This window comes from Sylvia atricapilla, chromosome 1 (assembly GCF_009819655.1).
Source record: "Sylvia atricapilla isolate bSylAtr1 chromosome 1, bSylAtr1.pri, whole genome shotgun sequence".
Lineage (NCBI taxonomy): Eukaryota > Metazoa > Chordata > Aves > Passeriformes > Sylviidae > Sylvia > Sylvia atricapilla.
The window spans coordinates 39019015-39046381 of NC_089140.1; the positions used below are offsets into that span (position 1 = coordinate 39019015).

At 38.9% G+C, this 27367-nt stretch overlaps 1 protein-coding gene across 2 annotated transcripts in view; it reads left to right on the plus strand.

Moving 5' to 3' along the window:
• Positions 1 to 27367, plus strand: part of RARB (retinoic acid receptor beta) — a 313192-nt gene that overhangs the window by 232088 nt on the left and 53737 nt on the right. For both annotated transcript variants that reach the window (XM_066319996.1, XM_066320005.1), the window contains one exon: positions 14360 to 14508. In XM_066319996.1, coding sequence (XP_066176093.1) covers positions 14360 to 14508 — 149 coding nt within the window. The remainder of the gene's footprint in view (positions 1 to 14359; positions 14509 to 27367) is intronic.

Below are 27367 nucleotides of genomic sequence, written 5' to 3' on the forward strand. Positions count from 1 at the left end.
TTTCCTTTCTCTGTGTTTTGGTGAGGTCCTGCAGGACTCTAGTGGTTAAAGCATGAGCTGTGTTAGGATGCACTGCATGTCTGGAGGCAGTTTGGGCAAATAGTTGTTCCCTTCTCCCTGAAATGGAGTCCATTATAAGCACTGCAATTGTTCACAGGGGCTGTTTTCACCTTCACCAAAATGTGAAAGTAGAGCTCAGTTCCAGCATGGTACACTGGCACTGCCCAGCAGTACTGTGTTTGTTATACTTTTGCTAACTTGAATTTTTGTGCAGACCAAGAAAATACTCTGACAAAAAGAGGTTAGGAAGGAATGACGCAATTAAATGAGATTAAATCAGAGTATTGGTTTCCTTGGAACACATATTTGGCTTTTTATCAACAATCTTTTCCCCATTTTTCAAATAAACACATATTTTCACATGATAACTGAATTCTATTTGAAATATTAATCCTTCCAGGGCTGTGTTACCTTTGTTTCTTCTTCAAAGTCCATTACCATGAAAAGGTTGCTGTTCCTTAGGTTGTTTCAGCTTCAAAAGAATTTTAGGGCCTGGTCTATTGGAAAGCTTGGGGGTATAATTAGTGAAAATGGAAATAGATGCAAGAGAAATTTGGTTCCTGATGTTTTAATTTAGTGTGGTACTACCATGTGTCGTTGAAGAGGATTCTTAAAGGCAAACATAATTATTTCATTATGGTCTTCAGAATGCTTTCATTGGTCTTAATGACAAGAAGCTGCATAAGGAGTCATACATTTTAATTAGACCTTCTTATATTTACATCAGATAAATAACAAATAATTGATGAAAAACAAGTCTTCTGAATGGATGATTTCACACAGAGCTCTGGTTACAGTTTAATGGTAAAATACTTCTCTTATTGTTTTGCATTTTAATTATGTAGCATTACTACTTTAGCAGATATCTCAAAATACTATTATTTCCATCTATTTCATTAGATTTACAATTTATTTATATGAATCTGAAGAGAGAAGGTGTTTTTCAACATATATATCTGAAAATCGGTTTCCAGCTTTCATTAATTTCATTTTGAATTAATTTCTTAGATACTTTTTTTGTTTTGGTGATAATCTCCAGTAAAAACTAGTTGGAAGAGGAGTCAGAGCTTTTCCTGTATCTACACAAGAGCAAGTCCTGCCATGATTAACAACCCAAAACTCCTGTAGAAGTCAAGGAGTATGAAATTGTAGGACCCGTATTGGAACTTTTTAAGGAAAATTTGGGTGTGTCTTTCTCACCAGTTTTGCTGAAAGTTTTATTCCTTTGAAAATCCTACCGATACCTTTTTATAATTGTATGTATACTTCTGTGTGCATTTAAAATACCTGTATTTAATTATCTTTACCCTCTTTATTGGATACTCTAATACCAAGAGAAGTTATCTTAGTTTTGCTATTTGCAAGAGTCTTTCCTGTTTGCAAGCTCTCCGGCATTTCATTTTAGTAACAAAACATATTTCACATGATTCATTCCTCAGAGTATAACAAACGCTAATTGTTGTTATTGATTTTAAATTTCACAACCATTACAAGTAACCCAGATGAGTGGCAGATAAAGAGTAATAATCCATGGAGTTCTGGAAGTGTTTCATGTTTGTCTGTAGTACTTTAAGTGATCAATAGTAACTGCCCCATTGAAACTAACTGCTGTATCAAATAACGGTAAATCAAATGAATGTGCTTACAGATTATTTATTGAAAGCTCTAATTGTTCACTGGGGCCCTGCTTATCTCAGGAAACAATAGAAGGCAGTGATCAGGCAAACTGGTTTGCAAATGCCTGGGGTCCCATGAAACAGCAGGGTCTCCCTGTTCCTGGGTGGTATGAGAGCTTTCCAAAATGTGCCTGCATTGCACTGGGATTGTCTGGGTAAGGTGGTAAGAGGTGAGTTTTCTCAGAGAGCATCCCTTGAACTCACAGGTTACACTTTTTTTAAATTGCTGTTTTTATGGGTTGTCATCTTTGGATGACAAACTTGTGTCTGATGGGTAAAGTGTGGGAAAAGAACTGAGAAGATTTTCCAAAATTTATGACAAGTCCATGTAATGAAAAGCAAAACAGGATCAGACCTCAGAATGGGAAGTAATGGAAAGCATATTAAACTTACTCTGTGGAAAGCTTGCCTTGTTTATATTACGGTTTGGGGCAACTCTGTGCAGCTGTGCAGTTGTCAAACTTGTGCAAATGCTAAGAAATTAAAAGCAGTGATTTCTAACCAACAACCCTCCACCGCTGATTTTACTAATTCCTTAAGGTGGCTGCTCTGCCTTGTCACAGCAACTCAGTGAAATAGTAGTGCCACAGGCTGGAGGTTTTCTGGACTTTAAAGTGAAATGGGTAGTCTTACTGTTTCACAGCTATCTACATTTTTTAATAGCCTTGGTGTGTTTGCAGTAATACTTTGCTTGTGTCTTCAGAATCCTTTGGGTATTGACAGAGGCACTAAAGCAGTCCTTCAGACAGTTTGGGAAGATCGCATTGAATGAACTGTGACAACTGAAAAAGCATTTGTAAATATCAGCCTCCGAAAATAATGGCTCAAATCTCTCAAACGTAGCAGGAAAAGGGGCTTTCCCCCCTAAAAAAAAAGGGTACATTTTATGAAACATTATAATAAGCTTAGTGTAATAGTGGATATTCATAATAGAAACATTTTAAAATTATTAGAGTACAGTAACCAGACATCTTCTGAATTCTAACCTCATAGGGAAATGTAACTTCACTTTTTCAGAGTATGTTTTGCCTGAAGTTTCTTGGGAAATCAGCTACCAGGACTGAATGTTGCTTTTTCAGTTCTTTGGAAACAGAGTACTTTCTTTTTGTCATATTCTATATAAAGTATGGTTGACGTTTTTCCTGTTTGCAAGGCAGGGATATTGCAGTCAGTTGTGAGTAGCTTATCTGGGGAAAAAACAGAATCACTGCTGAAGGTAGGTATTAAATAAGAAAGACCAGGTGACTAGGAAATATTGTTAGCGTGTATGTGTTTTCTTGAAGTAGAGTGTGTGCATATTTTTTCACTTCTGAGTGAGAATAGTAATGACAGACAACATACAGGTAAAATTATGAGCATTACTCATTCCAACAGTTTAATAGGAAAATCTACTGCAGGTTAAGAATAGGAGAAGAGAATACTGGGAAGTGTGCCCTCCAGTCACTTGTCTCCAGGCTCTTGTGAATGTCTTGGTTTATTGATCTTAGATCTTCTAGGCAGTGTGGAAGTGTGCTCTGAGCCATGCTCAAGAGAACTGCTACCAGTTGGTTCTGGGACACCTTGCTCCTTCCCAGATTTCAGCTTTTGCTGGACCTACTGTGAGAGGAGCAGAGGACTGTTGGCCACATTAACTGCACTGATGGAAAGTTATAAGGAATAAAAAAACCCTCACAGAAAAAAAATTTTTTTAAACTCAATGTCAAGTTGCTGCGAATTAAAATGGAAGGGAATTTGTTAGTGTCTTATGTTTTCATGTTACCTTCCCCACTGTGTTACCACTTTTAGTCTGGCAGGTATTCAATTAAAAAATACTGAAATTCTGCTCAGGTGAGCATTTACAGCTAGGTAAACTCTATATTTCATTTACTCTCTCAAAAGATAGTGGCAAAGTTCTTTAATATACCGTAGACTGGAATTACTTACGTTAGCATCACAAATGTTGGGGTGAGCTGCTCTTAGTACTGCACTGTCCTAATCTGGCAGGCTGAGAGGGTGAAGGGGGATGTCCCTCTTTTAGTCTCAGATGTTGCAAATGTACATGTACTGTAGGATGTTAGAAAGGTCAAGTTTTGGTCTGACTGTCCTTCTATTTGCAGATAAGCTCAAGTGATGAAAGCTATGTTTTTCCTGTTATTGTGTCATGTCTACATGGAAATAATAGATTGTTTTAATTATACCCCCACAGAGCAGCGACGTGGGTGCAATTAGGTTAGTGTAAGAACGATCTTAACACTTTTTTGGAAAGTGAGTTACATGGATGTAAAATATACATATACAAGCAAGGATAGCCCAGAGGTTCACTGCAGTGAGGGAGACTGGGATATCTGCCTGGTTTGAGAAGCTTCTTTTGCTTCTCCCAGTCTACACACTGCCCTGTCCTCTTGCAGCAGGCTGCTGCTGAGCAGCAGCAGGAAACTCATGGCTCCATTTCATGGCCCCAGCCTTGCCAACATCAGCAAATGGCCCTGGATTGCAGGGGCATGGCTGGGAAGCTGGAAGTGTGCTCCTCCCCTCCCCAGTCTGTCGGTGTTGGTGACCTCTGGGAAAGGGCCGAAGGGTGGCTGCCTGGGGTGTGCTGGTTCAGCAGGTCTCCTCCCAGCTTTGTTGTGACATGAAACCTTACTTGATAAAGAATCATACCTCTGGGTGGCATAATACCAAACAAAGGTCGGCAGTGAGGGCCCAAGAGTGAGATCCCAAGCAAGGAGATATAAAGCTTCAAGTTGTCCACTGCCTTGTAAAAAAGGCGAGTGCTGTGTGACAGGGCTGTCAAAGAAAAACACGGAATTAGGCATCCTTTTCAAAGGAAATCAAAACTTAGAATTAGCAAAGCAATAAAAGTCTTCTAAAGTGAAAGCTGGAAACAATACATTTTTAATAAAATGGGCAGTTACTCTAATTGCTGAACCCCTACTGTTCAATTTCTTTTAGTGCCCTTATTCATTAAATTCAGCATACTTACACTTATTATTTACAGATGTATGCATTTTAACTTGTTTATAGAAACCATGCCTTGCAGAAAGCCGTGGATGGTATAATACTAATTTGTGTTTATTGCTGCCTATAATATGCAATTTTAAAAACAATTAAAGATAGCGGTGGAGCTCATCATTGGAGCCAACCTCCAACTGCCCATGAAAAGTAAAATATTAGCACCGTGTGCTGCCTTAAAAGGTTATAGGCCGTTTGTAGTGAGTTGATAACATACCCATTAATGAAGAATTTACCTGTTCTTAAAGATTTTAGGCTCAGCAGTCTAGTTTCTAGATAATGTTCTAATGTAACCCATTTAAACATATGTGATGGAGTTCATAATTGCCCTTGTAAATGGGTATAGAAAGGAGGGTATATAAATCAATTAGTGATATCCAGCAGTGTGTCTGTAATACAAATTAATTGTAATGATAAGCATTTTAACTGCTACTCTACTAACTTGAAGTAGTTTTGATCACTGAATTGGCTCTTGTTGAATCACTCTATTAATTTTAAGGTTTGAAAACGCTTAAAGATCGAAATGCTCTGAACTAGTGGTCCTAAAATTTGAGAAATGAAATGATATGTAAAATATTACACTGCAAGTCAGTTTTATGGCATTTCCAAAGAGAGCACAATAGTTGTATTTTGTCCATGTGGTACTGAACAACTGTGTAATAGTATTACATGATTAAAGATATTAAAACACTCCTTTTCTTGCTGGATTCAAGCCACAGCAAAAAGTCATGATGCATAGTGTCATAAGATATGTTGAATATATGGAAAATAAAAAATTTATTTGGCAGACATAGTAATACCAAAAAACTAATACCAGCTTGGATAGGAGTTAAGATTTGAAGAATAAAATCATTCCTTTAGAATAATACTCTGAATTATTCTGTTTCAATGCTTGAAAAGACTTAAAAATAAAAGTCCTCAAAACACTATAAAACATTTAATAACTATAAATGGAGACTTTATGACTTAGTAAAATATCTGGATGTGTGTAGAGATAATAGTAACTATTTCATTGCCCTTGCAATTTTCATTTCTTACTGATGATTCTGGATCTGGGTTTTCTCCCATTTATGTTTACAAGAGTCTTTTTTTGAAATCAATGGAGTAGCAACACCATAAAACATAACTAAAAAAAAAGAATCAAACCTCTTTTATTTTTAAGTGTTTATATCCTTACAGTGGGCCTTTTCTTAAATTTTTTGATCCTGTAGGGAAAGCACTGAATTTGTTACACCACGTTTGTATCAATAGGCCACAGAAATAGACTTCTTTTTTGTAAATAAAGAAAAAAGGGGTCACAGTTCTTATCCTCTCTACATTTGTGTCTCTTTTTTGCCTATGCCACTTTATTCCACATAAGGTTGTTACCACAGGAATTCACAGGTAAAGCAGTCACGGCCTGAATTGTAAGAAAATTTAATTTTCAAAGGAAAATCTAACTTCATGCAGATGATGGCACAATTCTGTTTTTGTTTTTGTTTTTAGGAAGATCCTATTTTTCAGTTTTGCAGTAATGCAGAATTTTCACTTGAGACTGATGTGGTTTTGCATGGTAACGGACAGGCGGAAAATCACCGATCTGAAAAAACTACAGAGCTAGCATCTTTCGGATGTTTTTCTTCACTTTTCCATACGATTTATTTTTTTCATTTAACATGTTTTCTTTTTCATTTCGAAGGTAGGCTCCTAATACAAAGTGATGAGCTGCTGCCCTGTAAACTCTGCCTGCCAAACCCTGCGGCCATCATGTCTCTACTCTTACTTTCACCCTGGCTCACTCATGGTGTCTGCCTGGCCATTTATTTAGCGAAAGACGCTCCTGTTCTCAGTTACTAGCACGTCATTAAGCCTTGCTGTCTTGAGAGTAACACAGGTATAACCAGATGCAGTTCTTGGCCCTGATATAATTAATCCTGACAAGCTTTCTGCTTTCCACATTTGCTCAGGTGTAAATATATCTCTCTGGCTATACGGACGCATAAACCCAAATGTAGAACTGCTTTGCTGACATAACTGTTAAAAAAAAAAAAATTCTGCCTGAAAAGCAGTATAATTTTCTTTGAAAAGGTGATGTTAGTTATACATACTACCTCAGGGTTTAGTGGAACTGGTGCTTGAGAACTAGCATTGCAAACCTACAGAGTAGCTTCAACCTCCTCGTTGTACTTTACTGCTAACCGTAGTAAATACGTGTACTTGTAAAAGAGAATGTACTTGCCAAAAGTTGTGGCCCTGCTGGGAGAAGCACCAAAAGTGACTGCAGTGACAGCTCCCCCTGTGTACCTGTGGGACAGAGCAAAAAGATGCAGCAGTTTCAGACAAAGGTTTTTTAGGGTGTTTTCTTTGAAATAGCTGATCGCGTGTTGGTGATTTTCAGGTCATACATACTCAATTTATAAGACTAGCCTGCTAGATTCAGACTTAACATCTTGGTGGTATGTGGGGCTTGGACAGTACACTCAAGAGTAGAGGATTTTGTAGCCGTTTTTAGTGCTGCTTATGTCTCTGTGCTACACAGTGGTCCACATGCACAGTTGCTGCTGTACTGCCTTCAGGAGAGGATTCAGGGTTTCTCTCAGGGAAGTCAGTTCCCTGCCGGGGCACTCCTGTTTAATTGTACATATGATGGTAGTCTTATAGAAAGCTGATTCTCAGCTGGCTGTGGAGATCAGAAAATGAAGGCAAGGTTTTATCTTCTCTCACGACTTCTCTGCTGGCAGCAGTGGTGGCTCTTGGAGGCAGGAGGCACCCAGCCCTGTCCTGTGTCACAGTGGGCAGGTGAGTGGGGTGCACATGCAGACTTGGGGGTGCTTTAGAGCCCCTGCAATAGAGGGACTGAGCGCAGACTTAACACAGTTCCCTGTCATGTATCCCATGTGAAACCTAGGGCAAGACATATAAGGTTGTATTTTGAGGACACTGCTTAGTGCTGTAGACAGCTAGGTTCTCTGTTGCTGTTGAAAATTGGGTGCTGCTTGCATTTTTCTAGGAATTTATGATGCAAGCAAATAAAGCTCTTTCTTTGTCAGTGCTTCTGTTTCATGTCTGTAAAGTAGGAATAGCTCTTCCCTTATCTCACTTAGGTGTTAGAAGGTAAAAATATGAATACTCATGGCTTATTCATGTCGTGGAATGAAAGGGACCATGCTTTTAGATCAGATAAGCAGAAGAGAGAAGGATCTTTCACACTGCTAAATATGGCAGAACCAGAAGCAGTGCTGTGTTGCTGTGTGGCCAAGGAGAGCGGGGCCTGAGGAAAGTCACTCAGTGAATGTGTGCAGGAATGTCCCTCTGGAAGATACACTGGCAGGTGGGGCTCCTGGAGTGCCTTATTAAATGCCAGCATAAAGTCAGGTGGCTGAATTGCCATGTTTAACTACTGGATTGATAAAGATGCCAAATTGTGTCATAAGAGAAAAGTATGTTATTAAAGAATCTCTACTTTTCAGTGGACAACTGATAGAGATTATTTGGGAGAATAATAAAAGTCTGTGAAGAAGTTAGCTGCTAAGTAACAGAAATTATATTATGAGAGTAGAACAGAAAAATAACCAGAGGACAGATGCTGTTGTCATCTGACTTAGAGCAAAAAAATCTGGATAGCTCTGCTACGCTGGTAGTAGGATACTAAACTGTTTCTTGGCCTTAATCACCTGATATGAATACAGGTTTCAAAGAGCTATACTGCTGTTGTATGACCAAGATCAGTATCCACTGACTCCACTGACTTATGTTACATGACTCTGCTGGTTAACATTACAGATTTGCAATTGAACCTTGGCAATTTTGTTGATGAAAGGCATGAAGGAATATGATGCAGCTCTCTCTCCCCCAGTTCTAAACCGGGCAAGACGCAGCAGATGAGTGTAAACACTTTCTTTTCTGTCAGTTGACAAATACAACTTGGTGCATACACAGCAAAGGCATTTGTTGAATTTTTTTTTTTAATCATACTTTAAGTTAAGTCTGTGTTTTATCATTGAAATGCTACAATAGTTAAAATGAAAGTGCTCTAAGGACCTACTTAGCAAGTAATGTCTCTCCTCAAGGCGGTGGAGGCCTTTCAGGGTTCATTCTTTCAAATATCTTTTGACTTGGCAGGATCACGATCATTACCATTATTTGAATTGGAGTATCACTGGAAAGTCCTGCAGCGCCAGTTACTGTACAGCACATTCTGAGGCCCTGCCCAAAATAGTGCACTGTCTAAATGCATGAGATGCAGAAGGGTGGGGGAAGAAAATACTGCCCTGATGGTATGTCTGGCTGCAGTGGAGCAATGGCCAAATTTGTATTTGGAACTTCATTAGGGTGAGGATATCAGAGCAGAGAGTGTGCTTCCCTGCTTCTTGTGCTCCGAGGCGGAGGGCAGAGTTCAGCAGGACCCCTCTTCTCGCAGATGCTTTGGGACAGAAGCCAGCTGTCCCTATCGCTCTTCAGCTGACAAGAGTTGGAGCAGCAAAAGTACTTCAGCTTTAGAGAACTCCTGCCAACTCGGCTGCGCCTATCGGGACTTGCACCTTGTCTGAGATAGTTTTGGCAGCAGCAGCCTGTGCCCTTTGCATGGCCCTTAAAGTGCCCTGGGTCTGAGACTCCTTTTAGGTGACCTTGCATGCAGTTTCGTCCATTAGTGTGGTCCTTTCAGACCGTGCTTCTGAGCTCTGTAACCTTCACCTCTTTCTAGTTCTGTTGTTATTTTAATCGTACTGTATGAATCTTGGGCAGCATGTAGTGGAATGTGTCAGATACTCTGTTAGCTTTTAAAATAACAGAAGAAGTTCATTTTTGATTGGGCACCATCAAAAAAAAAAAACCCCACGGTCATGGAGTTTCATCTTCTTATGTCCCTGTTGAAAGTAGAATGCTCCTTTTCAGACTAAATGCAAACCAGTAGACTTTAGAGGGTTCCTTTGGCTTTCATCCAGAATACCAGCCCTTTTTTAAGGACAGTCTGGTAGAGATGCATGACTTGATTAAAATTAATGCTGGAAAAATTGTAACCAAGAATTAAAACATAACAAACATTTTTACCACCATGGCTTTAAGGCAGATGTGTGCAGTTACCAAGACATAAATAAGAAAGAAACTCTCAAATGTGGAAAACAAACTTTCTTAGGTACTTCTGAAAATCCTGGTAATAATATCGCAGTCAGAAGTTTTTGTAGGTTTTAGTACAGGTATGTTATGTTCACTTGTAATAAAAAGCATTCCTTCCTGAACTTTGATACGTACCCAGCTCTAAGAGGAAAGATTTTTAACTGTGGTAATTTGTTCTGTGTTGATTAATTTTTGCACATGGCTTCCCCTGAGCTTTTTCCTCGGTCCTCCTACCCTCAGCCCACTCCACCTCGGTGCGTGCACCTCCCGGGAAAAACAATGATCCAGCACAGCAAGTGCCAGTACTGACGAAGTAGCACAACTTCTTTGCTTTGTGCTTTTTTTTATTTGCAAGGGAGAAAATGGGAGTCTTCCCACAAGGGGAGATTTTGTTTTCCTCTTTCTGTTGTCTGTGATCCCCACCTGTTGTATATATGGTAAAAATATCTGGGACTTATAACCCAGCAACAGTACGCAGCTAGAGTCATGTGTGACCGGGTCAAACACACACTCGCTGGAGGGTCATGGCCAGGTTACTAAGTCAAGGCTGGCAAGTCTCCACGATAATGTTTTCTTTCTCTCTCACTCTTTTTTTTTTTTTTTTTTTTTTTTTTTTTTCCTTCTCCCCTTGTCTGTCTTCCAAACAAGAGTTTAAAAAAACCCAAACCCTCATAACAATGCAAACTATTTAAGCATGACAAATTCAAAGAAGCCTTTTATTAAAAAAAAGTTTGGGGAGGGGAGGCGAAGTCAATGATATTTTGGATTTAATTTTATAGTATAGTTTTATGTGGCACATGAAAGAGAGAAATTTGTATTGAAACAATTGAGACCCACTTTCCCAGTTCCTGGCTCTTTCCTGGAAGATGATTAAAAGCAGACTTTTTTTTCCAGACGAGACATAAAAATTAAATGATCTACAGTATATAGTTATTTTTTCAAATGTTTGGAGGCTTATAAATAACTTCTACAATCAAATGCACACATACAAGCAGCAGAGAATCTGGTTCTAATTACTTGTACTTTAGTTGAACTTTGGCGTTTCCTTTGACTTTCTGCCTAATGTATGTGAGCTGAGTGCCTTGCACTCCTGCAGTGAATTCACAAAAAAAAAAAAAAAAAAAAAAAAAAAAAAAAGGAAAGAAAAGAAAAGGCAAAAAATCCAGACTCTTGTTGGTGCCAACAAAAATGAGGGTTAACAGAATGTTTTGACCAAATGCAACACTTTGCTATTCACCCTAATTAGCTGAAATTGCTGCTTCCCACCAGGGACCCTGAGCTCAGTATTCAAAATTCCCTTGAGGCTATCCAGGAAATGCCATTTGCTTTACAACTTCTTATTCTTTTAAAACTCAACTGTCCAAAGTGTGCATTAACATGCAAGCTTAATAATCTAAGCTTCTAGGAGAACATGAAGCGTTTTGCAGTGCCTGCCTGCTTCTAGTTGGTCTCAAAATAAAATACCTTCTCCATCTGTCAACACAGTTTAGCTGGCAGTAAATTAGCTCTCAGAAAGCACGCTGTGCTTTTAAAGATCTTATCTGCTACTTTATCTAACCTTTAGAAAAATTTCAGACATCTTAGGAATTGTGAAGTGACCGATTGTTTGAGAGTCCCTGTGTGCTTAAGCTGCATTCAGGTGTTGGGTGACAGCACCGAGGCTCTGTTGTCTCAGGTGAGTAGGGATCCTGAAGTGTCACATCCCACAGGACAAGAAAGCAGGGCATGGAAAGAAGTTGCTTTTTTTTTTTTTTTTTTAAATTCTCTTTCCCCCCCTCTCGAATTCTTCCTAAAATTGTAGGACTGCCTTAAAAATGCTTCTGGAAAAGTCAACTGTCCTACCCCCCATCCTTTCTTTTTTTCCTTGTTGCTTGTGAAGACATGCATAGAAGAAATCAGCTTCTGCTGTCATGCATCCATTAACTGTCAACATGTTGCAAAAATAACACTTTATACCTGCTGAGCACAGGCACTGCATACTTTTTCAAATAAAGAGTTACAAAAGCTAAATCCAAGGAAGAATAGTAAGTCAGAAACTGAAGTAAGTTCAAGCACGGCTTGAACCTGGGTTCAAGCCTTCTCCAGAAAACTGCACACCTTGCCTGTGATCAAAAGATCAAAAGAATATGCCCAAACGAGGTTTTATTATATATTAAAAAACCCACCTACAACCACCCCCCAAAAAACCCAAATAAAACCCCCCAAACCTACCAACCAAAAAAAAACCAACCAAAAAACCAAACTCTCTAGACAGTTGTTCAGCTAATGCAAGTTTATTTTTTAGTATATTAAGTCCTTTTAGTGGCACATGTATATGAGTGTTTTAGGGAGCATCTTCTGATTTCCACTGGCCCCTTCCTTATTTAAAATTGTCCTGAAAAATATTCTCTATCAGTACCTTCAACACTTCACTTGCTTATTCTGTTGTGTATTTATCAACTGAGTTGTTTGCATAATCTCCTCTGGGTATCACAAGCTCCTGTTGTTTCCACAGTGCTTGACAGACCTCTCTGGTGTACAATACTGTTTGTGGTTGGAGCACTATTGGATGCTGGTGCTTGTTTAGGATGAATTGATGAATAAACAGAAGTGTATCAGTATTATTCCTGAAAGACTGCTTTCCCCAAACTGAAATCACAGAAGGATTGCAGGAGCACAGTTGTTTTATTGGATGACACAACCTTGTTTTCTCGTGGGGAGCCTGAAAACTGCCTTTTAGGTGGACCGGGAGAGTTGAATGACCTAATACAAAACACATTGTCTGCTGGTATTGGAGTTTTAAAGCTAGAATTTTATCATTCCTTAGACTCATTGGAAGCCACCATAATTCATGTACAAGCATGAAATAAGGCAAGGAATGTTTGGGGCTTCTCAAGGGCATTTGATGAATCTAACTTTAATTTAGAAGTACTAATAGATTATTGATTCAAGCAGGGTGGCTGTGCAGAGATCAATAACAGTGCACTCTCTATCTCTTTTAAATACCAAAAATTACTGTTGAAAAGAAATTATCATTCTTATATGAGTTTTCATTAAGAAAAAGCTTCATTTTCTTGGTGCAGTAAGAACATGTAGATGTTTGGCAAGTCCAGTTTATTTAATACTGGAAAAAATGAGTATAGTTCTGGACATTGTCTTAATGTCACAATTTATGGAGCTGTATTATTTTACTTATTTTAGTTTTCTGTTTTATCATAGCCTCTTTACTGTTAGGTGCATAAATAAATTGTAAAGGTATTTCTTTGCTTAGGTCAGAGCCTTTAATATTTTACTCTAGCATTTATTTTCTTCTCAAGAAGCGTCTGTCCTTGAAGTTGATACTAGCTTAACCCAAGGAAAAATGGCAGAAAGGGGCCCTTCTCTCACGAGTAATCAGAGGTTGCCTTATGTGCTGTGATGCCCACTGTGAATTCAGCAACACATGGGTTGACAATGAATCATGAATTTAATACAGATGTATCATCATTGCAATCTGAAAAATATCATGTACAGTAAATCTTGTCTAAGATTTTTCCATTGAGTAATATTCTTTAGGGCCTGCTGTTAGTACTCTGGAGATATAGCTCTGCTGATAGTGCCTAATATTTCTGGACAGATCTGAGTTCACAGATCCTGTCATTCCTGTATGTCTGTTGAAAAGTTAGAGGGATTTATCTGAGAAGCAGCAGATGACTAGGTGAGACATGAAAATGTATTGCACATCCACAATAAACGTGAGGAATGATGACAGCATATCACAGAAAACTAATGCAGATGTTTTGGAAAGATGTAGTTCACATGTCTTATCTTGCACTGTAGAGCTTTCGCGTCCTTTCCCTGAAAGAGGTTACTGGCTTTTCAACAGGCTCAAAACAAATGACCATCTAGAAATATTAAGGCAATAAAGGGATGTGGGGGTCATAATATATAAGTAGCTTTTTCTCAACAAGGTTTCCTGATGTTATAGGTCCTAAGGTAGTTAAGGAAGTGTTGCTGGATTTTGCTAGTTTTGCAGACTTTAAAAAAAAAAAAAAAAAAAAAAAAAGGACAACTTGTTTAGGTAATTTTCACTTCAGGTCTCACACTCTTTACATATATCCTGATATATTCTGCTATCCTGCTAGGTTAGAATTGCATACTGGAGGTGTTACCTTTCGTAGAAAAAGGCAAGAGATCAAAAAACTCTCTGAAGATTTGGTACCTATCACAGTTTCCCTTTAAAGGCTGACATCCAACCTGCCCACGTGGATGCTACACAATTCAATAGGCTAAAACCAGAACATGAGGCCAAAGTTGTCTTTTTTGGGGGCCTGGTAAGATTCATGCCCTACATCTAAATTATTGGGTACTTTAAAATATAGTTTTGAGGCTGTAGGATGTAGTCCTGCCATTATTTGCCTTGCTTAACTCCCTTTAAATTTTACTAGGAAAGACAAATTGATGTTTATTATGGAAAAAAGGTATGGGCCAGTTTGATACTTACAATATGGTTATACATATGATTTAGTCAAAGTTATGATGAATCATTCAACCTTTTTTTTTTTTTTCTTTTGTAGCAGTTGAAACTCAGAGCACCAGTTCTGAGGAACTTGTTCCGAGCCCTCCTTCACCACTTCCACCCCCTCGTGTTTACAAGCCCTGTTTTGTTTGTCAAGACAAGTCATCTGGATATCACTATGGTGTCAGTGCTTGTGAGGGATGTAAGGTGAGTGCCATCATCTCCCTTTCCTTTTATAGGGCTGCATTTCATCTTAGGAGACGGATAAAGCAATGCAATTTGATGTGACTTGATTGTCTTCAAAAGACAGCTGTAACTTTCTGGCGTGAATTAATTCTGATTCATGACTGAAGACAAGTAAATTACTATCATTCTTGGAATTAATTCCCTTCATAACTTCTGCCAAATATGTCTTTCAGGGACTTCCTTAAGTACTGACTTGCATGAGAATGTGGTCATAGATGTAGACATAATCAAAGAATAAGCGGAAAACTTTTTAAGACTCTTCATTGTACATCTGTAGGTCAGATATTCCCTGAGATCTCACATGGCCCTTGGCTGCTCTTGCCCTTTTTCTGAGTACTTCCACCTCTCTGTACCCAGGAGGTGGAATTTGGGACCAGGATCTGATCATCTGGAAATTTTTGTTATAGTCTCGAGCTATGTAACTAATCTCAAATCAGTTTGGGAATTTCAGGATTAGCAGGTTTATATTTGCAAAATTTAATCTGTCAGACTTCATTGCTGGCACATCTGCCGGCTGCCTTCCAGTGCTGTGATTGTCAGAGCATGAATTGATGATTGTCCATAGGATGCAGTAATAAAACACACCATTCAAAAGTAGAGAATGTCTGAAGACACCCAGCAGAGAAGCAATCTCAGCTACACCATGTTTGCGTGGCAATAATTTGCGGTGTGCGCACAGTGTGCACTTCCATGCATGCAAGGAAGAAGGTAAAGTGAAAAATGGTAAAGAATGATATCATAGGGCAGATGCTCTCACAGATAAACTTGTTAGCATAGCCTAGTGCAATGATCTTCCTTAACAGTTAAAGATAAGACCTATGATTTTCATCCTTTAGCTTAAAATAGATGTGTAGTTTTTAGTACAGTACTAATGCATGCTGAAAATGTGACAGGTGCTATAGCCATCTACACAAAGTTCCTAGAATAAATTAACAAAAGGCATTTTGCTGGTTTATTTTTGTGAAATTATATATTTTTCAGATAGTTAGCTATTTTTACTTTATCCTTTGAAACTTCAACTTCTTCCATGCTAGTAGCCTTTTGTTCTTACATAAAATATCATAGTCCTGTGTTTGTGTCATTAGACAAAAAAACTAAAAGATTGAAATCTGGCTTCCCCCTATTTTATAACTGTAGAGACTGAATTAGTGAAAGTAACTTCTTTATCTTACCTCAGTTTTAGAACCTCTTTCTGGTATTGAGGTTTTTCTTGGATGCCCTATCTGTATTTTTTTTTCTTTTAGATACCACAGAACTATCAAAGTTTAACTGTTAAGAACTATGTAAAGAATATGCTGTAGCTGATTTCCTTAAGTAGGAAATTTCATCACACTCAGATGTTAACATGAAAAAGCTGGTAGTGTAACTTGCTCACCCACATTGCCTCTAAGCACAGACATAATTGCAGACCATGGCAGAAAGGTCACGTGTCCTTAAGAGTTAATTCCTTTTGAAAAATATGCAAAAATACACTGTAGGACTTTCACTGGCCTACTGCAAAGCATAGTCATAAATAATTAAAGCAAGATCTCAACTTGACAAAATACATGAGGAAATCCATCTTGTAAATGTGTTAGCCATTACTCAACAAGAGCAAAAATATTATCTTCACTTATGTGCTAATTTGCAAGATGGGGTAATTCAACATGTAACAATAGCTGATGTTAAAATAAGAAGAAAAAAGAATTAGTTACACACAAAACCTGTCAGTCTATAAGAAAAAACAAGATTCTAAGTAGTAACTTGGCTGCTTGAGACTGGTAATATTTGGGTTTGTTGATGCTAGCTCTGCAACAGGTTGGACTAAGGTTTTATGGAATCTCTTCCATGGATTGGATCAAATTGCTTAGCAAATGCTAGAAAATGGAAGAACATGATCAACCACAGATCTCTTTGGTGGGCAGTCAGGTGCTGCATTTGCTGTTGGAAGTTCCCTGAGCTTTCAGGTCAACAGAAGTGGTGAGTTGGATGTCAGCAGAGAAAAGACAGCAGACTGCAACACCAGAGGCCACCTCAGAAACCTGTGTTGCAAGTTTCTGTTCTTTCTCTGAAGAATGTTACCCTTTTCTCCTTAGTCCATTTTTTGCTGTTTGGTGTATTTTTCTTTTCCTTCATCTTTATAATTGCTTTCATACTGCCATCAGCTGTTGGTCCTGTACCTCAAGAAAACGACCACCTTGAACTTCTGATTTGTACCCATACAGGCTTCTGCCTTTTCTCAAGTCTATTTTCACCCTTTTTTCTCAATATCAGTTCTTCATGCATCTCTTTTCCTTCCAGCCTTCTTCATACAAAAATTAGCCAGTTGCTTTTCAAGTTTCAATAAGCACTGAGAACTGAGCACTGCTGCTTGAGGAAGCCTCCTCTCCTGTGGATCTCTGCCTTTCAGCTGAATAACCTAAGTTTATTAGAGTGCTTGTGTTTCACTTGGCTTCTGCTTCTGCTTGGTATGGAGCTGCAGCTTCATGCTGATTCTCTGGTAAATCAAGGGAGCAATAATAATAAGAAAGAATTTGTGTTACAGCCTTTTGTGTAGTTAGGAAAACTCAAATTCATTACCACTTTACCTTGAAGACACATTTCCATGCAATTTCAAAGAGCTCTGTTTTCTTCAGCATTTGTCACTGAAGCTGACCAGCATATTCAGAAGCTGTTGGGATGGGGAGAGGCAATCTCATTCCATAAGAAGCTAGACTAAAATATCAGCCAATCCCTTTATTTCCCTTTTCATCTGGCCCTGTTGCAATTTTCTCCTTTTTCACTTCTATTTTCCCTTCTTCTTTCTTCATCGAATTTGCAATCTCTATTCTGTGATGTTAAATCTTAAATTCACTCATCTTTTCCTCCTGCATTTGCACCTTCCTCAGTTCCGAAGTCCTTTTCTCAAGTCTTATCTTTTTTTTCCCTTCTGACTTCATTTACCTTTCACTTTGAACTCCTGGCAGTCTTGTTTCCCAAGGGAAACACAAATGGAAAACTCTTCTCACATCATATTTACCTAATTAGGACCCTGATCTTTTGTTTCTCTGTGCTGGCTTTCCACCAGTTTTCTTCTAGTTTTCTCTCTGTTTCCTTCTCTTTTGCCTTTCTTCTTCGAGTTCCAGTGAAGCTGGGCCACAGTAATCGTTATTAATCATCATCTAATGCAAGGAACAGTTTTCTGTCCTCCAGGTTTGGGACTGATGTCTGCCTTTGATTCATCAGGCTTTCTTTTTCCTGGCTTTCAGGACCCTTTCCTTGCTGATTTTTCAATATCTCCTTAAATGGCTCTTTATCCACTTCCTTATACCCTTCTCTAAGGTTCAGTTCTTTGGTTTTCTATTTAAAAAAGCATTGTTTACTGACTTCTTTTTATGGTAGACCAGTGGGGGATGTCATGGCTTTATTCTGCTTATAACAGGTGTATTTTTAATTAAGGCCCTTCTAGCCAGGAGCCCTTGGAGAGCTGTGGATGGTGACTATGACCTTGTGATGTTCAATTTGGGACACGCTGCCCTGTAAACTTTATCTTCCCTCAGGTGCCACCAACCCATGGATGATTTCCAAAGTATCTCTATCTCTGACTTTTTCCCTGCCATCTTTCCCTGGTGTGTCATCTTGCTCACCTCACTGCTACCTTGGACCCAGAGTTCATGAAGACAGAACTTTCCATCCTCTCTTTGTGTCATCACCAAATATAATGTCAGTTTTTTCAGACATCCTTTTATATGATTACATAATTTCTAATCTGCTGTATTCTATTTTACCCTATCTGTTGTAATTTTTCCTCCAGAATCTGAGAGTCTGGCTTCAGCTGCCTTCATTGCTGTGGTTTTCTCACGTGAGATTGGTGCCTTCTCCTGTCCTCCCTTCCTCTTTTCCCACTCACTGTCATTCTTGATTTTTATTTTTTCAGATACCTAGAAACAACGTCCTAATCCCCTTTGCCAAATACTTTAGTGACCTTGCTCTCTTATTCATTACTGGAGTTTTCAGTACTGTGCTGTAGTAGGAAGACTGTTCTGTGGATTGTGTTGATAAACTAATCATTTAAGGTTTTTAGAGGATGGAGTATTTCATAAAAGGCACTTGTGAACCACAGTGAGAATTTCAAAGTGATTTTAAAAAAACCCAAATATGTCCTTCTGTGTTTATTTTTGGGTGTTACACAAAACACAAAAGCATATGTGCCTCATAGCTGGTCATTGGCTTACTGTATGTATTAAGAGTTTCAAAGTCAAACTGATCTTCACAGGTACTTGTATTTTGTAAGAAAAATTCCATAGACAGTCCATCTTTTTATGTGTAGAACAGTACACTGACAATATTCAGATAATTTACAACTTTCCCATTTTGCAAACTGCACGGCATTTCAGAGGTGGGTTTTGGAATCTACCTGTGTTGTTTCATGACCTCAGTTACAGACTTCTGAGATCTTTCTCTTTTTCCCCCCTAGTCTCTGGGTGTTGCTAGATAGCACGCAAACAAATTCCACCGAAAATGAGCAATTTGGATTTATCCAGCTGGTGCATGTGGTTATAGGGCCGACTGTCACCAAACGCTCAGCTCTTTGGTCCTGACTTGAGTCATTGTAGCTGGGTTTGCAGAAAGGGGGAACTGAGAGTAGTGGTCTGGATTCCCTACACAATGCCATCATTGTGTGGATGAGGAGGAGAAGCTGGTGTTTTGGCAGCTTCAGCTGTCTCTGAAAGCCTTGTCTCTTGTTCTGGGCATTTAAAAGACGGCATTCCTCTGCTGACAGTCCTGCCCGGATTACTGGCTTGAATTCGGTAGGCAGCAAAGTTGCCTAGAGCACTTTCATGGGAGAAGACAGTGCAGCATATAAGAGGGTAGGTTTACGGTCCAGCAGTTTTGTCTGAATGATGAAGATGCCTCTCTGCCTGTTATTGATGCTAACAGACAAAAATGTAGATAAATCTGCTTCAATACTGAGTGATCCCAAGTTGGCTTTTATCATAAAATAAGGATAGCTTTCCTTCCATCAGAGTCTTCATATAGAATCACATCTAATGCGGGATCATTAAATTAAAAGGGTAGCCACATTTAATACATTTTCAAGGGTCTTCAGCTGTGAAAATATATCTATTTGTTTGACATATTCCTGACTCAAATGTATATTTTTATTGTGGCGAAGACTTGAAGCTGTATGAAAAGATAGGCATTGATATAAACCTTGACATTTAAATCTGTAATTTTGTAGGACTGACTCCCCAGAAAAGATAAGATACACACAGGAAAAAAAAAAAAATTAAACAGTTTTTACTTCATTCAAATTTATTGTTGAGCTTAGGATGTTAATCTTAAGAGAAAAGCTGACATTTTGTTACAGTTTTAACTTAATCACTTACAGATGCAGCATGAGGCAGTCCCACCACCCAATTTGAGGCCCAAAATGACTTGCCTAACTTTGAAGGTGGGGCTTTCTGCAGTCTGTTAAAGGAGAGAGAAGCTTCTCTGGTTGCTGATTCAAAGCACCTAAACCAGATCTGCTCTGGGTCACCTTCTAGAGCAGCCTGTCCCCATGAGCCTTTGTGTTAGGTGTCCAAGCACAACTGTGTTAATGTTCTCTGATATGATGTTTCCTATGATTACATCCCTCTGGATGCTGAGGGGCTTGGGGTTTCCCTGTTGCAGGCCATGAATCCCTGATAGCACTGGTACAACAACTGGTTTACAAAATGCTACACAGAGAGAGAAAGAGGAACTGGCTTTCATTTTGTTTGTTTGAAATTTGATGGCAAGAATGTTATTTCCACCCTAAATGATATCATGATTCTATGGTATTATGCTTTGGTCCATGAGAAATGTTGCTGAGAGACCTAAAATATTTTATGAATTGTTATAAAAAAGTTCCCTTTATGGAACAGTGTCCTTTGGGACACATGCCTTTTCCTTTTAATAATGTCTCTTACATCATGTGAGAACAGATTTGCATTTTCTTAGGCAGTTCTGGGATTGTGGAGAGATCTTAAGCAGCAGTTCTTTTTGATAATACCACTCTTGCACATGTTAGCTTCTAGCTATAATATAATTATGTTTAAGTCTATATTTATGCCCCTTTACGGGGAATTAAAGATACAGACATAGAATTTTCTCAGCTATTTAGCAATAAAAAATAAAAGCACACTTCATAAAGCTAGCTAACTAACATTCCATGTATTTGTTTGGCTTTGTTTTCTCAGCATGTTTTAATCACCTTCAACTGAAACCGAAAGTAAGAAATGTAAACTTGAAAATATGTTCAGGGTATGATTTGTATCAGGGAAAGAAGTAACATTGTTTGCAGCAATGCAGTGGGAAAAGCTTCTGTTGGTTCAAAGAAAAATATAGATCAGCTTGAATGATCAAGCTGTATTCATCTCCATTTAGGCTGTATTAGTGACAGTGCCAGCAGTAGAGATGCGTGCTGTCATCCATGCACAGCTGTGAAAAATTCCTCAAATCACAGAAAATTGCTCCTAGTTTCAGTTAAATCAACAATACTTTTTAGAAGGTGAAAAATGTATTTCAAAATACATTTCTGCATACTATTAATATAATCTGTTCTTCAACTGTAAGTAATTTGCAGCACAGCAACATTCCAAGCCAGTGATTTACAGAAAGACAGAAAATGAGTTGCAACTGCTTTAAATGTAGTACTGAAAACCTGGAAATTTTATTCATTTTGTGCTATCAGAGGAGACCTGATTGTTTTAATGCCATCCTTGAAATTTTAGCTTTTCAAATAACAAACCCAGGAAGGTGCCCTGTGAAAAAAGTGGTATCTAGTTCAATAAGTTCTTAATTATTTTTTGTTTGTTTGTTTGTAAGATAAAATTTTTGACAGATTCTGAATTTGTTTAAAAATTTTAAGATGAGGAAGCATATATTAGTTGGAAGCACTCTGAGAGCAAGCAAACATGATAAAATAGGTGAGATCAGGAACAAAATTTTTTATATATAACCCAGCTCATGGGTTATAGCTCAGCTGCTCCTCTGCACTGGGCTTCTGGAGCTGAGATGGACAGAGAGCTGCAATGTCTCCATGAGGGTACAGCACCTACCTCCACAGCTAATTTTCCTCTTACCCTGCCTTGTCATAGACCAGGGGTTCATCTTAAGCTGTGAGAATAGTTGTTTTTTACTAATTACTGTAATTTTTTCTAGAAACCATACTGGTGCTATAAAAGCACAGAGATAATCCCAAATTAACTTTCTAACTGTGATAACCCTGCTGCTCCTCTTATTTGTGAGCATAAGGGCTAATGTCCTGTGGAAACAGAACTGGAAAGTACTCTCTCATTTTCCATGAACTGTCAAATAGCGATGTATTATTGTTTAGCTTAAATTTTGCTCTCTCTACTCTCATAAAATTCCTGATACCATCAGTGAAAGCTTTCTCAAAAAAGAACAGCAATGTCTGACTCTTGAACTATGGTGTGTTGGTGACCAGCCACGTTTTGGGGCACAGCTTTGCCATGCTGTGTACCTGGAAGGTTTCTGGTAGCAAGTGGTGTTCCTTCTGCAGGCAGGCATCTCCTGTGGACAGTTTGGGTACAACGGTCCTGTTTCAGAGGCCAGTAGGAGTTATCTAAGGTAGAAGTGGACTTTCCCACTGTATGCCAGCAAGCCACAGTGCCTGTGACTGTTCACAAGTGCATTTCCTAATATAAACGTAGCCTTCATGCCTGCTGACCTTGCATATCCTTTCAGGGCCTTTGGCAACTAACTAGTCCATAAGAATTACAGTTTTTTTGTTGTTGCTATTATTAATAAACTGAAATTGTTTAGTCTTACTTCTATCCAGCTTTCACCTGCCCATTGCCGTTGTGGCTTATTAGCAAATGGCTGAGAGAGCTCGGGCTCACACCCGATCAGTAATGTGTGTGTGGTTTACAAAACCTTCAGCAGAATTAAGTAAATTATATCCACGTGTAAAAGTGCTATCTATGCAAATCATGCCATGAGATACCAACTAGAGAAGCCAGAAGTAGGTGGGCTGCAGTTCAGGCTGGCACACTTGCCTGCTGAGATGTCCCCTGGCTTGCATGCAGGGAATGTGGAGTGTGTTTTTATTTTCCTGTCACTAGGTTCTGATGGGTTTTACTTATTCAATTTTCTTCACTAGAAAGCGGGTAAAACCTTTTATTTTGTTCTCATCTTATCAATCTATTTCATACCTCTCCATTAGTGTAAGGACCACATGTGGCCTTTAATTATAGTTGTGGAGTACAGGCTGTTCTGTGCACACTCTGCAAATTGTACAAGTGTTGGAAAAAATGCAGCTTTCCACTATATTTAACACAAGATTTTATAATATGATCTTTAAAAGTGCTGTTTGCAGATGTAATCCAGCAAATAAGAAAAGAGGGACATGAGAGCAAACACCTCGGAAATTGAGTACTCTGAGATGTTCTGATAACAGTACTAGCCTTTTTTTTTTGTTTTTGTTTTTTTTTTTTTTTTTTTTTTTTTGTTGTTGTTTTTTACTATGCCATATTTACACACTTACAAATGTGTAATAAAATTACAATAAACTAGCTTTCATTTTCTAACTCTGGAACTTTGAACTGGAACTTTGAAATAAAAGTCTGGTTAATGAGAAGTTGACAGAGAAGGATACACAATTGATTTGTTGAATTTAGATTTAGGATAGCTTGCTGCACCCCATAAGAAAGTGCACTATTTTTCCCGTTGGAAAAAAGATTAGAATAATTTGCCAAGAGTAGTTCTGGCTGAGCATGATTTTGGTGCTGATGAGATGGTTGCTATTCTTGCTTTAGGCATCTTTTCCAATTGTAGTTTGAATTTTTCTCAGCAAGTACTTAAAGACTTTCTGATTGGCACATCTTAGAGAGGTAAATCCAAAATGAAGGGATTTCATAATGGTAGAAAATGGAATTATTCATTATCTAATTCTGTTCACTCTTACTTATTAGGTGCTCTTTGGTGCTACAACTTTGGAATTTATTTGGAAGATACACATATCTATAATTTCTGGCTATAAAATCAGCCAGTTTGTAAATGGTCAGCTTCCCAGTTTGCGGAAATACTTAGTCTGTGGAAAGCCGCCTTCCATCGCTGTCTGCACTTACTGACTGACCTGATAATGGAAACAGAGGTTCTTTCTAATCCCGAATGAGGAGTTCCTTTGAGAAAATTTCCTAGAGGGGTATTTGCTTTAGATTCTTCTGGAAATGGAGTGCAATTGAATTTGCACCATGGATCTCAGAGCTGTTCAGATTTGTGGAGCTGGTCTTTGTCTGCGCTGTAGCAGAAAAGACAACTGGATGTAATTTTCCAAGATTCAGTATTTCCAATGAAGTCAGCTTTAGAGATTCTTTATCCAATTTGTTTATTATATACATTCTTCTTTTTCTTCACGCTGAAAAGCAAAACAAATGTCTTACTAAAAAAAAATTCTTTCACTTTTGAGTACCCATTCAAAAGAGCAGAAAATGGCAAAATTGACATTACAGCTGTGTGCCTATCTTTCACTCTTTGATTGTACTGTAGTCTTGAAATATGGATACCTTGTCTCCTGAGAATCATGTAAATTACATATATGTTCTGTTCTTCTTCCCGTTTCTTTTTATTCTTATTATTTCAGTGAAACTTCCTATATATAGGGGATACCTCTAGGTGTGACAACTGTACATTTCAGTACTCCAGTTATGAAAACTTGTAGTGTTAAAGAAGTCATGCACCTAGTTCTGTAATTGGTACTTTTGGTATGTTGGCATGGAAACTGTTTAAGTGGTGTGCTGCTGCAGCTGGTTTGCCAAATATTCAGAGTCCCTACTCATAAATTGTCCTTCCTTTTGATAATAAGCAGGAGCCCCCACAGTTTCCACAGCTCAACTCAGGAGACAGCTGAGAAGTATAAAAACATTTTTGTATATAAACTCCCTTATGATTTCATGTGGCCATGCTTATAATTTCTCATTTAATATATTTCAGTGGGAAAAGTTACTATGCAATAAAAACTGGATCATAATACTTATATTTTAGAGGGAAAAAGTATATTGTTTCTGGATTCCCTGTCTAGGATGATGGATACATAAATTATAAGGTGAGACACAGTTGCAAGTAGTGCCAAAAATGTAGATTTGGTTGGCTGTAAATGCAGTGATTTCTCTCCAGCTATTCAGAATCCAGTGCTGGAGGAGAGAGCCAGCACCCCCAGCCACTGCACATGAGCAGGGTCTCCCATTGCCTGGTGTCAGGCAAACTGATCAAACGCTTATGAAGCAAGTTTGTTCTCGTTTTAGAGTCTCTTTAAAAGCGACAATTTAATGGGACCCATTACTGTCAGCTGTGGCCAGTTCCCTCTCCCTCCTCCCAGGCGCTTAACAGGGAAAGCAGAGATTTATAGCTGTGGTGTAACCACTCCAGTGGGCTACTGTTCACTCCTCCTGCGAGTGTCCTTGCTGGCTGCTCTCCAGATGAATCTTCCAAACAGGAGAGAGGTCTTCCCTGTCTCTGGAGTGCTTGCCTTGCTTGGAGCCCTGTGCACCTTATTATTATTTGCATAAATATATATGCAAATTATTAGGTCCTCGCTTCAGTGTGCGCTGTGATCTTTACATGCTTTCTGCTGGTCAAAAAAAGTGGCAGTGCTCCAGATTTAGCAATATTTAAGAATTGCATGTAAGAGAGAGAGCACTGTAACCTATCATTTTTTAAATGAATGAGCACAAACTTTTAATGAGTTTTTGGATCAGGGGATCAAGGCATTTCTCAGATGCTGCTGCAAATGGTCTTGCCCTGTCCACATCTGTCGATACTAATGCATAGTGGTTGTTACATGTACGGGAACAAAAGTAAAAACTACATATTTTTTTTAAAGGAAAGAAAAGGGAATGTTAGGTAAACAGAAGAGATGTAAGCACAGCATCCAGGAACTAAATGGATGAACTAACTAAAAAGACCTTTCATCTTACCCTAAGTCCATGTGATTTTCGTAAACTGAAAGAATGATCGTCTTGTGATTATATGAGCTCTGTGCTTGAATCTGGCCATTGATTGAAGTCTGGCAGGGGAGGGAGAAAACAGGAAAATATCTTGCTAAGATTTTCCTGTGTTAGATTAATCAGCTCCAGTTCATTCACTCATCTCTGAAAGGTCATGTTTTCACATCTTCAAAGTTGCCCAGTCTGAGACTGTTCCTTGCTTCCCCTACAGCTTGGCTGGCTGAATGATCCACCAGGCAAGGTGGATACAGCACTGCATTTGTCCTGAAAGCTGCAATGCTTTTTCAGCATCTCAGTGTGATTTGTGGTGGGGTTTGCGACAAGATGCATCTCTCTGATTAGCGTTCCCTAAAAGTTTTTATTGCTTGGAGGACCTAGTCAGTTGATTCTTTTGGCTCTGTTTCTGCAGCTGCTGATCTCTTGCACTGGCACAGACTGCATTTCATCCACTTTTTTGGCCTGCTTTCCCATGTTGTCCAGATCCTTTTGACCGTGGGTGCTCTGACTGTGTGTGGAAACTGGGCAGGGGGACATTGTCACCATCTCACTCTTAAAAATGGTGGGTTTTCCAAGCTGGTCCAGCTCCAACTCATCCCTCTGCTGTCGCCTTTGATAATGAGTTTCAGCTGCAGTGTGGAAAGGTAATTTTCCTTGACTACTGCCAGTACTAGAGAGCCAGACTTGCATATTTCTGGGTGTTTACTTGAACTGTTTTCTAGTCTCCAGGCATCCAAATTTCACTAAACTCTAGACTTTAAAGGATTTTAGTGGATAGTTCTATATTAGCAGAGTTTCTTTGTTGCCGAGCACAGGGGAATGAGAGTGCAGCTTAAAGCAGTAAGTACAAGATATTACTTGCCAGATTTCAAGAGATCTGGTACAACATATTTGTTTAGATGTCAACTGTCAAAACTAAGAGCAAAAAAAAATATTATGAGGAGATAGTGAACGTGTATTGATGAGTCATTCAGATAGATGCCTGAAAACTGTACCAGGGAGCATAATGCTCAAGACATCTGGTTTATTTTGGCATGTTTATGTCCGTGTTATTTCTTCTGAGTATTTTTAAGTTGCTTTCTGCATTGTTTTCATACGTCACTTCATCCCTCCTCACAAACTTCTGTGCTGTGGATCAGGCATGTTTTAAAACTCCTCCCAAGTCAGAAAAAGAGAATAGAAACATGCTGGGTGTTGAAGCTAAGCAGGGGCCATGCTGTGGCATGGCCAAAGCCAGCTCTTTGCCAGCACACACAGGCACCCACCCAGTCAGCCAGGCTCAGGCTGGGCTGCTGCATTGGCTCCATGTCAGCTGGGGCGAGAGCAAGGAACAGCTGGCTGTGCACGCAAACTGCAGATCTCTCTGCTAGCGTGAGGGGAATTGTGCCTCAGCCAGCTTGCAGGCATATATAAATATTTGTGGCATAGTTTGCATTATTATTTCAGCTGAGCTCTAAACATTCGGTTGCTGATAGCAGGAAAGAAACTAGTGCCGCTATAAATTTCAGATGGTGCAGAAATGCAGGGATTTTTGTACTGGCTGACAATTAAATAAAGTCCCTGTGCCTCTTTTGATAAATAACTCTGCTGCCAAATATGTGCAGGAACTCTACAAGGCTTTGTGGGGAAGGCTGGGAGGGGAAAAGGAGGAGGACACAAAGCCTGCCTGTGCAGGGAATCTCCTTGGAGCACACACACACCTTCTTTCTCCCATGTAGGTTTGTGTTTGAGCTTGCCCTTTCCTCTTCACATGCTTCCATCTCTGCCAAGCAACTAAATGGAGAGGTTAATTTGAAAGACTGCTACAAGTAATTGCAGCATGGTAATTGCATAGCTAACATGAGTCTTTTCCTTGTCCTGCTTGCTGCAGG